The 11,537-nt window shown below is 45.6% G+C and overlaps 1 protein-coding gene across 3 annotated transcripts; it reads left to right on the top strand.

The window, feature by feature from the left end:
- Nucleotides 1-4,593: 4,593 nt before the first annotated feature.
- Nucleotides 4,594-10,730, top strand: FST (follistatin). Of its 3 annotated transcripts, none has more exons than XM_044916918.1 (6): nucleotides 4,594-4,678; nucleotides 6,538-6,729; nucleotides 7,164-7,382; nucleotides 7,715-7,939; nucleotides 8,596-8,823; nucleotides 9,553-10,730. In XM_044916918.1, exons 1-6 carry the CDS (start codon nucleotides 4,594-4,596, stop codon nucleotides 9,633-9,635), a joined length of 1,032 nt encoding a protein of 343 aa, XP_044772853.1. In that variant the 3' UTR covers nucleotides 9,636-10,730. The 3 variants fall into 3 exon arrangements, with proteins under 3 accessions (XP_044772853.1, XP_021552490.1, XP_021552500.1); XM_021696815.2 differs by having other exon boundaries at nucleotides 8,593-8,823; XM_021696825.2 differs by having other exon boundaries at nucleotides 8,593-8,823; nucleotides 9,285-9,671.
- The last annotated feature ends 807 nt before the right edge of the window (nucleotides 10,731-11,537 follow it).

Here is an 11,537-nt window from a genome sequence, read left to right as displayed (position 1 = left end):
GCCTATGAAGTTGCACAATCCACAGACCATGACGCATTTAAGTAGCTCTTTCTGTACCTAGAAGAACAAAATCCTATTTAAAAATCATTTCAGCCTATTTATCAAGTGCTAAAATTCTATAATATTATTTATTTGCATTTGAAATCTTAATATTCATTTTGCAAAACACCTCACTTCAAAAAATTTGAACATTTAATTTTAAGGCAAAAAGTAAAAGCTACTCAGTTCATGACTTTCAAATTTTCCATACATAACTTCATTCCACCCCCTCCATATTCTCTTTTTAGAGACTGAAATTTAACCAGGTCAGTTTTGGTCTCAAACAACAATTTCATATGATTTCCAATAGCTATCTTTAGAGCTAGATTGAATCATTTGTTAAATTCTAATATTTTAAATTTATAAACTTCAGAAGGAAGACAGCTTTTGAAGCTGACAAAAAAACAATCAGAGAACAGCAGTCTTTTTGTGTGCTGCCCAGAAAGTCAGTTACAAAGTGGTCCTATTGTGTTTCTCATAATTTACATTTACTTTTTTGGCAGAGCAGAAAGGAAAAAAATAAGAAGTCAAACTTAGAGGCATACAACAAAAATGAAAGAAGGCATTTTTATTTTAAAATGTCCCCGTGACATTTAGACATCCACAAACCCAATATTTAACATTTACAGGAGATAAAACAGTAAAAAAAAAAAAATTGCAGCTGTTTTTCTGTGATGGCATTGAACAGGTGTGATACCATTTCATACCATAGAAATTGGATGGATCTCTTGCTGATGCCCACAGGAGGCCCATATGGAACCAATATTGACCTATGTCTCATTTCCTTGAATTGGCCAGAAGATAACCCAGGCCAACAAGAGTCCTAATGACTGATCTGTGCCGATTCAGAGCAGACATTCTCCCAAACAGATCAATACTATCCAAGGTGCAGCTGAAAAACAGGATGAGCTTATATCATTAAACAAACACCAAGCTGCTTATTCAAAAGGGCAAAAGCAACACAGCATTTGTGTTTTCCACAGTGTGTTTGCCAGTGACCTCAACCCTGACCTGCAGGGCCACCCTCTCTGGGGTGAGAAGTAATCCCATATCGGGTCTGCCTCTGTACTGGGGCACTCCTATGAGAGGTGGCATTTTTTACAAGGAGAGCTACCGTGTCTGCTTTGGCCAACCTAGACAATTACATGATGCCAAAGCAATTAGTCAATGCAGTTGATTTAGTCAAATGACCAGTCTGAGTATTTGGCATTATGTAGACAAAAAATAAAATTGAAACAGAATTTTCACTTTTTACCCATCATACGGAATTGTGTAGACACACCTTAGATTAAATTAATTTAGAAAGTGTTTATGACACCAGTTGTCTCTCTATATATAAATTAAAATAAGTATTTAGATAAACCAAATACTTCTGATAAAAAGTCAAGATATTTTTATTAACACCCGCAAAACTGACTCTATTCCAATTTTTATTTAGTCACACAGATCTCCCCAAAAAAGTCGCATTGTATCTACCTGTATGCTCTTCTTATGTCAACATACTGTATATGCACATGTAATTGAACAAGTTAAATCTAATAAGAACATGCAAGTTACATCACTATTTTCATTGGTATATGTTATAAAATATGAAGAAATTATGATCTTTAAAACCATCTTCCCAGAAGTACTGGGAAAATAAACGATGGATTAAAATGTGACCCTACGTTCCTCCAAGCAAGATGACTTCATATATAACTAAGCATAAGTAAAATTTAAATGTTTTGTAAGGTCCTAGGGTGAAAAATCTAATTACAATCAGATTTTCCAAGTTTTAAGGGGCTACAGTGGATTCAGGACCAATAAATGTATTTAAACAGGGGCAAATATAAATTCATATAATTACGTTTGGATCTTAAAATTTTTTAATGGCTATTGGTAGCACTGCCATAAGATTCAGCCATCTACCACCTAAGATCTTTTAGGTACTTAGAATATGTCATTTATTTTGCAATCCTAGATACATGGTTTGATAAACCCAGCTAAAACAAAAGCTGTGTCACTTGCTATTAAAAGACAAATTTTTACACATATAAAAAAGTCAAATAACAATAATTGTTAGCTTTCCCCTTTCTTTCGACTGTTTTCCTTGGGGAAAAGAGACCTGAAGGGGAGGAAACAAACTTTCCCTCCAGCACTTTAGTATACAAGCACTATATCCACCTCCCTGAATAAAGAAGAAATAAATTCAACTTTGGAACTCTGCCATTGAGTGGCGGCTCCTGCAAAGGGGACAGTTTGCTATTAATTGTTAATGTCGTCTGCCATTAGAGGGCACTAAACAACTCTACATTAATCCTGCGTTGGAGGGAAGAGAGAAAGGAAGACGGGAAAAGAAAGAGGGGAGGGGGAAAGGGGGGGAGAGTTTGGGCAGACTTGGGGTAAGGGAGGGAAAAAGAAAAGAGAAGGGGTGGGCGGACGGGAGGGAAGGGATGAAGAGGGAAGAGAGAGAGAGAGAGAAAGAATAAATCTGGAAAATTTAAGAAGGATGTGAAGCCCCCAGAGCCGTCTGAAGTCACCAAAAAGCCAGCCCCCCACCCACGGGCCGCCCGCACCCCTCCTCTCCCGTCCCCAGGACGATAATTATAAAGCGAAAAGCAGCGGCGAGGTCACCCGTTTTTACCAGCCTGCTGCACCGAATGCGCGCGGTGCAGGTGCGGCGGCCGCGGGGCTTTGTGATTCATGCCCACTTTCAAAGGGGGGCTTGGGCCCGTCTGAGAGGCACCCAAACAACTGTCTTCTAATATTAGCACGGCTGTATTTCGGGATCTATTATAGTCTGTCCAGACAGATCCCATTGTAATGGGATCTTTTATTAAAAGATTAGCACTATCTCCTGCAGTTGGTGGAAAAAAATCTGTTATCACTGAGTTATTTGCAGTTGTGGAGGGGGGGTTGATGGAAGATGGGGGGTGAGAGGGCGAGAGGAGGAATGGGGGGGCGGTCTGGCGGGGGGAGGCTTGAGGGAGGGCGAAGAGGGGCGGATTTGAAATCCGTAGAACAAATCTCAGTGACCTGCGAATATCCAAGAATTTAGTCTGCATACTTCGCTGTCTGTTGTCCTTCGGGCTCCAGAAGCGAAAAGAATGGAAATTTAAAAGGCAGCTTTGGAATAAACAATATAGCATTTTCCGTGAAGTAATGGTTTTATATAAAAGGAAATATCGCCTCCTCAGTTTCATTCAGCGGTGCCAAAAATGTTATAAATGAGAGACCCGCCAACTTTCAGTGAAGAATGCCAGGCACTGTGCTTAATAAACTGAGGCTACAGAAGTTCATTATCGATGTTGCAATCTTTTTTATTCCGCGAACGGGGAGAGAGAGAGAGAGAGAGAGCGCGAGCGAGCGAGAGAGAGCGCGAGCCGAGGAGACTGGGAGAGACCGACAGAGACACACAGGACAGAAACTGGGGAGTCTCCGAGCCGTGGGGGGGGGGGTGCAGACCGCCTACGTCGGCGCCCCCGCTCCGGGCTCCGACTCCAGACGCCGCGAAGTGAAAGGGGAGAAAAGAAAGGGAGAGGGCGAGACTGTGACGGCGAGGTGGGGGGGAAGGCTGGGCCTGAGGTGTTAAACATTTTTTTTTTTCTTGTGACTCGTCGAGACCAAGGGCCGCATCTCGGCCCCTCTCAGCCAAGGTGGAAGGCGCCGGGGCTGGGGGTGGCCGCAAAGTCAGGCAAGCACAGACCCTGACACAAAACCTCGCCGGTCCCGCGCCGGGACTGCGGGGGCCTAAAACCGCCGCGCGCCCCGGCGAAGCGCCGGGGCCAGCGCGCTCCGACCCGACCGCGAGCGGGCTATTTCAGCAGCTCCGGGCTCTCGGGGCGTTTGCAAAGTCTTTCTGGAGCCGAGGAGCGATGGAGCAGAGACAAACTCCCGGGTTTCCCCCACACACACACCCGCTCCGCCCGCCGCCTCCTCCTCCAGCGCCCCCACCGCGCCCCCCTCTCTCTCACACACACACACATACACACACACACACTCACACACTCACACACCCGCCACCCCGGGCGCGCCGGCGTTGCCTGCGAGCGGCGGCGTGCAGGACTTGAAGTGGGTGTTCTTCCCCGCTCCCCACCCCCGAAGCGTCGCCCCCACCCCCCGCCCCTCCGCCTTCCCCCTCCCTCTCCCTCCTACGCAAATAAGAACTCGGCGATTCCCCTCCTGCCGCTTTGATTTCGGGCACCTCCAACAGATAATTGGGAAGGGTTTCCAGAAGGTGGGAAATGTCACCTGATTCACACTGAACTTTTAAAAGCTCCCCACCCCCAAGGAGCCGCGCACACCCTTGCTCGCGGCCGCCCTCCCACTGCCCCACACACTGGGAGACCGCCCACCGCAAACCGCGGAGACCCCCGTCTAGATTTAAAGCGCGGCTGCGCCCGGCTTCTGACGTCCATTGAATCGCGCGGGCGGCCGGCGGCGAGCGCGGGGCTGCGCCGGGATCGCTGCGCCCTCCGCCGCTCGCCTTTGCGACGCGCGCCGCTCGCCCGAGTCACCCGCCGCAGCGCCCGCTCCCCGCGCCGCCGCGCTCCTCGCCCCGCGTCTGCCCCCAGGATGGTCGGTCCCAGGCACCAGCCCGGCGGCCTTTGCCTCCTGCTGCTGCTGCTCTGCCAGTTCATGGAGGACCGCAGCGCCCAGGGTAAGCGAGGGGGGATGCGCGGGGAGGCCCGGCTGCGGGCAGGGGCTTGTACTTTTCTGCGGTCCGCGCTGGGTCTGTTCTAAGCAGCGCTGCTCTCGGAAGATGTTGGACCAACTTAGCGACTCCAGGATGGAGCAGAGTGGGAAAACTGAAGGCAGTGACACTTCAGGACTGCCAGCCGAGTTTGGAGCTCGAGTAAGGAAAGGCAGTAAGCTCGAGTCTCTCTCAGTAGTTAGGGTTAGATGCTCCAAGTTCTGGACATAATCAGTTTAGATGTTATCTTCCCTATTTTGGCTCTGAAGAAGGGGACAAGCATCAGTAGCCTGGAGATTTCAGTCGATCCATTTACAATCTAACCTCTTTCCCTCCTACGTCTTTTGGATACTTTAAAAAAATGACTGGGGGATGGGGGGAGATACTGAAATTTCTTTGGTGGCTGGGGGACGTGGTTTCAGCAACTTTGCCCAAACTTGGAGATGTGGATGCTGAAAATTTTAGAGGGAAGAGTAGCTTTCTGCCTAGTGGATGCTTCTTCCAACCCCCTCCCCCCAAACCCCGCAAAAAAAAAAAAAAATTACCCCGGTGTGTTTTGAGTTTTAATTTTTTTTTCTGTGCCTCATTCCTCCGACTAACTTTATGTAGAACAGCGAGGAGCTCACAACTTATTTAAATTCCGAGATGTATTAAGAGCAAATTTCTAAAGTTTGGGGGGGGGTATTAAATTTATTTCACTTAGTCTTTGGGCACAGTTTTTTTTTTTTAATAATAATAATAGCTTGCGGTCCAATTATTGTTCAGATTATATAGATGATTCATAAGAAGTCTTCCTGACCAAAATCCTAACATGAAAAGGGGGGAGGAAGAAGGGGAAATTACTTCCAAGAGATTTCTCGGTAGGTATGAGATAGGTGTATATTACTGTGAAATAGTAGGAAGCCTCCCCCTTTTCTTTTTTCCCCTACACTTTGGTGAGACAGACCTGTAACTTTCCTTGCTTTAGCGTTAACGTTTTGAGTGTGTTGTAAACTGTCCCCCTGGGCACTGCCCCCTCGCCGTCGGCACCGCACTACTCTGAGTTGCCCGCCTTTCGGGGCGAGGCGCTGCCTAGGTGCCGCGGACGTGGGCGCCGGGGAAAGCAGCCCTCGGAGATTTCGAAAGATCGCGGTGGCCGCGGGCGTCCTCTGGGTCTGGCGGATTGCAAAACGGGCCGGGCCGGCTGGCGGGCGGGCTGCGCCTCGAGGCCGCACAGGGCAGCTCCGGGCAGGGCCCGGTTGCTTTTTTGCTTTCATTTTTCACAAGTGCCTTGTGCTTGATCTATTCCTGTTGTGTGTGTTTGTGTCGGTCTCTTTCTCTTTTCTTTCTCCCTCTCTCTCAAGTTCTCCTACTTTCTTAACCCCTGTCACAAATAATACCCGTACCGCCTACATGAAACCGACATGTAAAAACATCCGTCGCATCCTGTTTTTGTCAGGTTCTTTAATCTGCTCTTCGAGTCGCTGCAGGTTATGAAATGGGACGAATAAAAGTAAACAGTCTAGTAAAAGTCAATGCAAGCTGCACGTGTTGTGTCTGGGTCACTGGTAACTGACATTGATATGGCTGGGGCGCTCTGGCTTCTCGCTCTCGCCTTGCTTCCCCCTCACCCACCTCCCACCTCTTCAGCCGGATTTTTCCCCGTGTCTTCCCCCACCTCTTCACTCCCTTCGATTTATTTTCTGCTTTTCTCTCCCGTCTCTCTCTACTCCTCCACACTCACTCCCTCCCCATCCCTGCTGGGTCTCCTTCCCTCGCAGGCTCGCCGCCTCCCTCCCCCTCCCCTGCCTCTCTCTCACCCACCTCCCACCCCTGTCTCCTTGCAGCTGGAAATTGCTGGCTCCGCCAAGCAAAGAACGGCCGCTGCCAGGTCCTGTACAAGACAGAACTGAGCAAGGAGGAGTGCTGCAGCACTGGCCGCCTGAGCACCTCCTGGACCGAGGAGGATGTAAATGACAACACGCTCTTCAAGTGGATGATTTTCAATGGGGGCGCCCCCAACTGCATCCCCTGTAAAGGTAGGACTCTTCCTCCCCAGTTGTCAGGCCCTCGGTAGAGGGCGTCTTATCCTCACCCTCCCCATTGCCCAGCTGGGGTTTGGGACTAGGAGAGTTTTGTTCGTGGGTTCCATCTTCCCCCAGCCCCTGTAAGCCTTTCTGGTTGAATCTTGCCTGTTACACACTACAGGCAAAACACGGTTCCCAGAGGTTCCCGACTTCCTAGCCAAGTGCGGTGGTGAAGCCAGCACACTCACCCTATTTGAGAGGGATTTGGGTCTAGGGTGCAGGCCACTGCCCCCCCACCCCCACCCCCTCCGCAACTTCCAGGAGAGAGCTGGACCCCTCTGGTGGAACTCTTGGCCACGGGGTGGTACCAGGCCTCCACAGCCCTCCTGGCTGACCTGCATACTGCCTGGCCCTGGTTTTGATCCATGCCTCTTTCCACCTCATAGAGACCTGCGAGAACGTGGACTGTGGTCCCGGGAAAAAATGCCGAATGAACAAGAAGAACAAACCCCGCTGCGTCTGTGCCCCAGATTGTTCCAACATCACCTGGAAGGGCCCAGTGTGTGGGCTGGATGGGAAAACCTACCGCAATGAGTGTGCACTCCTCAAGGCCAGATGTAAAGAGCAGCCGGAACTGGAAGTCCAGTACCAGGGCAAATGTAAAAGTAGGTCTGACCTGGCTCCCCTCCTACAGCTTTCCCCCCTGAGGTGGACCCACTGGAAGACCCCTGAGGGACGGTATAGTCCACTCTAAGAGCCTAACAATAATGATGATGCAAAATAAAGTAACCCTTTTTTATATTCTGAAGACTTCATAAGAACACTGAGGGGATCGACCTAGAGTCGTAGATTTTCTCTTGAAAACCACAAGGCTCCCAAAGTGCTTTTTGAAAAGCTGGGTACTTCCCCTTTATGACTTCCTTGATAATACCAAATGCTCACTCCCTAAGGGCCAGGAAGCGCCTATCATTGATGTGTGTTTCCCTCTTTATTTCAGAGACATGTCGGGATGTTTTCTGTCCAGGCAGCTCCACATGCGTGGTGGACCAGACTAATAATGCCTACTGTGTGACATGTAACCGGATTTGCCCAGAGCCCACTTCCTCTGAACAGTATCTCTGTGGGAACGATGGAGTGACCTACTCCAGTGCCTGTCACCTGAGAAAGGCTACCTGCCTCCTGGGCAGATCGATTGGATTAGCCTATGAGGGAAAGTGTATCAGTAGGTATTCTGGATTAAGGAAGGAAAAATGGAAACAGGATCAGAAAGGCTAGTTGTAGTGTTAAAACCGTGGAGTTAATCAATGAATAAGCCTGAGGCCTCTCCATAATGCATGGTTTCACCAAAGGGAGAAATACTCTCCAGTTTGGGTAAACTGTGGTAACCACAGCATTCTTCAAGAAAACAGTTATCTTCCAGAAGCATTGGCATATATGTTGAAATGCCAGCAAGAAACAGGAAACAATTTTCTGTCTTAGGAAACTTAGAACTCATTCAATTTTACACGTATTTTAGGTGCTAGACTTGCTGGAAGCAAGAAATAATTGCTTAACAGTTCCTAAAATCTGTTACCAGATTCTAATAACTGATGGAATTTTTATTTTTCAAAAGATCCCACTTGTGGGAAATAATCAAATACATTTTTAACTCAAGAATACTGTGATAACCTGTTCCCCAGAAATACTATTTTCGTGTACTAATAGGGTATGTAGGAAACATGTGCATTTGAGTTTCAATTTTATAATCAAGCATTTTTGCATAATGCCTCCATTATCCTATTAGTGAGTTGGTGTTTATTGACAGGGGACTAAAGTAAGGGAGAAATGGGGAAAAGGGGAAATCAATTTACTCATCCCAGGCGTATTATATCCTAGAAGCAAAGTCCTGTGAAGATATCCAGTGCACCGGTGGAAAGAAGTGTTTATGGGATTTCAAGGTTGGCAGAGGCCGGTGTTCCCTCTGCGATGAGCTGTGCCCTGAGAGTAAGTCTGAGGAGCCTGTCTGTGCCAGCGACAATACCACTTACGCCAGTGAGTGTGCCATGAAGGAAGCTTCCTGCTCCTCGGGGGTGCTGCTGGAAGTAAAGCACTCCGGATCTTGCAACTGTAAGTGCGATTTTAACCTTGCTGCCATTTGAGGCTTTCCCAGGCAAGCCCTAGGGAATGGAGACGTAAAAAGCACGAAAATCCTCCAATAGAAGCCCATTTCTCTTTAAACTAGGTAACTGCTAAATTTCACCAGCAGTTCAGTGGTCCACAGAAAAATGTCCCTGGAATGTTTCTGGCTTTAGGACTTGTCCAGTGATCATCAACGGGCTTGCCTCTAAAAACCTACTTCTAGTCATTTGCCCCTAATTCTTTGGCTTTAGTCATGTGCTTTGCCGTTTGCTTTATTAACACTTGAATCTAAACTAACTGCTTCAAAAGTCTTTTTTTCTCTTTTTCAAAGACAGCTTTCTGTGATCACACACAGGCGGCTGCTTTTCGCAGTTGCCTCTACTAACTCTGAATTAAGGACCCAAAGCAGTTATACCTAGAACACAAGAGCGCTTTTTATCTAATTTCAGGAATCTGCCCGTAAAACCTGAGCCATTGATTCTTCAGAACTTTCTGCAGTTTTTGACTTCATAGATTATGTTTAAAACAAAAAAAAAAATTTTTTAAACTTATTGCATAACAGCAGATGCCAAAAACAAAGCATCTCACTGCAAGTCACATAAAAATGCAACGCTGTAATATGGCTGTATCAGAGGGCTTTGAAAACATACACTGAGCTGCTTCTGCGCTGTTGTTGTCCGTATTTAAACAACAGCTCCCCTGTATTCCCCCATCTAGCCATTTCGGAAGATACCGAGGAAGAAGAGGAAGATGAAGACCAGGACTACAGCTTTCCTATATCTTCCATTCTAGAGTGGTAAACCCTCCACCAGTGTTCAGTGTTCACATAGCCTTTGGCAAAAACAAAAAAAAGAGGGGGGGAGAAAAAAGAAAAAAAATATATTGTCCATACTGTAAATAAGTGTATGCTTATTTATTTGGGGGGAAAACTATACATAAAGGACTTTTGTCCTAGAGCTCTCTCCCAGGCCACCTTGTTACTCATTGGTCCTGGAGAGGCAGTCATTGTGAGGTCTACTGGATGAGGCCCATAGTTGAGACTTGTAGACATTTATTTATACTGTGTCATGTTTTATAATTTATACATAAAATGTCTGGTTGACTGTACACCTTGTTTTTGAAGAAATTTATTCGTGAAAGGAAGAGCAGTTGTTATTTATTGTGAGGTCTCTTGCTTGTAAAGTAAAAGCTTTTTTTTTCCTTGTAAACCATTTAAGTCCATTCCTGACTATTCACTCACTCATCTGTCTCCCTTCAGTTCACTGTTATTAGACTCTTTTCCACTTTAACAAACTTGCATGTCAGTTTCTGTCATGTTTATTTATTGGATTCTCTGCTGCCTGTTCTGTACATACATGATCCCTCGGGTTTTGTTTACAAGGAATCTTGACTGACCAAAAGGCGTGATAACTGACTCAACTAGAAGGTACAGAGGATACATCTTTGAGGAAACTCCTAGTTCAGCTCTCTTGTCATGATTTGTGAGAGAAAGGGTGATAGTAATGTTAGAATTCTCAGAATATACTTTTAAGATGTTACAAATCCAAAGAAATTGAGTGATATGGGTATCTGGAGACTGAAGGAAGGGAATGCTATACATTAAACCTTTTGTTAGGTGTTTCCTTTAAGCTAGTGTGCTGTACCTCCAAAAAGTTCTTTTTCAAACAGTGTGTCACTAAAAGTTATATCAAAGCTTTATCAGTTCAAGTTTCTTGCTTTTCTTACTTTTTTCTGATGCAATTTTATATTTTCAAACATGGCAAGTTAAATATAAATTCATTTAAATATATAGTTTTGTACTTTTCTACCATGTAAATGTGCAATGTATATAAAAGTTATAATGTGTATTTGTAAATAAATGATGAGTGAAAAAATAAAAAAATTTTAAAAAGCCAATGGTCTCACTTGTTGATAATGTGGAAGAAGTTGTTGGGGCTTTTGAGTTAAAGTGTGTATGATACATTTGCTGAAAAGTAGAGTGAGCTCCAAGGTGAGGTAAATTACCAATCACTTCAGTGGAGTCTGAAAAATAAAGGGATGTGAGGTCCAGCAACCCCTCTGCAGGAGTGACTGCATACCTAAAAACACCATCAGCTTTGCTGTCCTTTTGTAAGCTCCTCTCCATAGCCAGGGGAACCCTTTATCTTCCTTCATGTAAATGAAATGGATCTTAGATCTTTAAAAAACAAAGCACATCACAAGGAAAAGTGAAAATAGACTAATACTTGACAAGCACATTCTAGAAATCAGAATATCAAATACAGAAATAGGCATTATAGGGTTGGAATTCTAGGGACTCGGAGTGAGGATGGGGCAGAAGTGGATTTCCACAATGACCTCCATGGTTCATCGGGATTATGTAATGACCCTCAAGAGAATGTGTGTCAATATTTTGCAGGTTACATTAAGAGCCAAGTCACATTATTAGAGCCTAGTCCCTGTAATACATAATAATGCAAAACTAGATAATACAAATTGTCCAATTCAATGAGTGCTAATTCATTGCCTAAGTATATTAAAAATATCAAAGGAATGAAAGATGCAAAGAAATGAGGACTGGGTCTGTGGGAGGGAAAGAGCAAAGAACAGTCAATATTGCCAACATTGCTCAACTAATAGATAGGATCTTTCTTTCAAAACCATGACCCAAGATCTTTTTAAAAATTTTGTCTCTTCTGAAAACCCTCTCTAATACAACTATT

This window comes from Neomonachus schauinslandi, chromosome 7 (assembly GCF_002201575.2).
Source record: "Neomonachus schauinslandi chromosome 7, ASM220157v2, whole genome shotgun sequence".
In the NCBI taxonomy this organism is placed as follows: Eukaryota; Metazoa; Chordata; class Mammalia; order Carnivora; family Phocidae; genus Neomonachus; species Neomonachus schauinslandi.
The sequence above is the reverse complement of the archived record's forward strand: the minus strand, read 5'-3'. Positions and strand labels throughout refer to the sequence as shown.

Coding starts and splice junctions, on each gene's coding strand:
- FST (XM_021696815.2), top strand. CDS start 4,594: ATGGTCGGTCCCAGGCACCAGCCCGGCGGCCTTTGCCTCCTGCTGCTG. Junction 4,679..6,537: donor GGAGGACCGCAGCGCCCAGG/GTAAGCGAGGGG, acceptor GTCTCCTTGCAG/CTGGAAATTGCTGGCTCCGC. Junction 6,730..7,163: donor CAACTGCATCCCCTGTAAAG/GTAGGACTCTTC, acceptor TCCACCTCATAG/AGACCTGCGAGAACGTGGAC.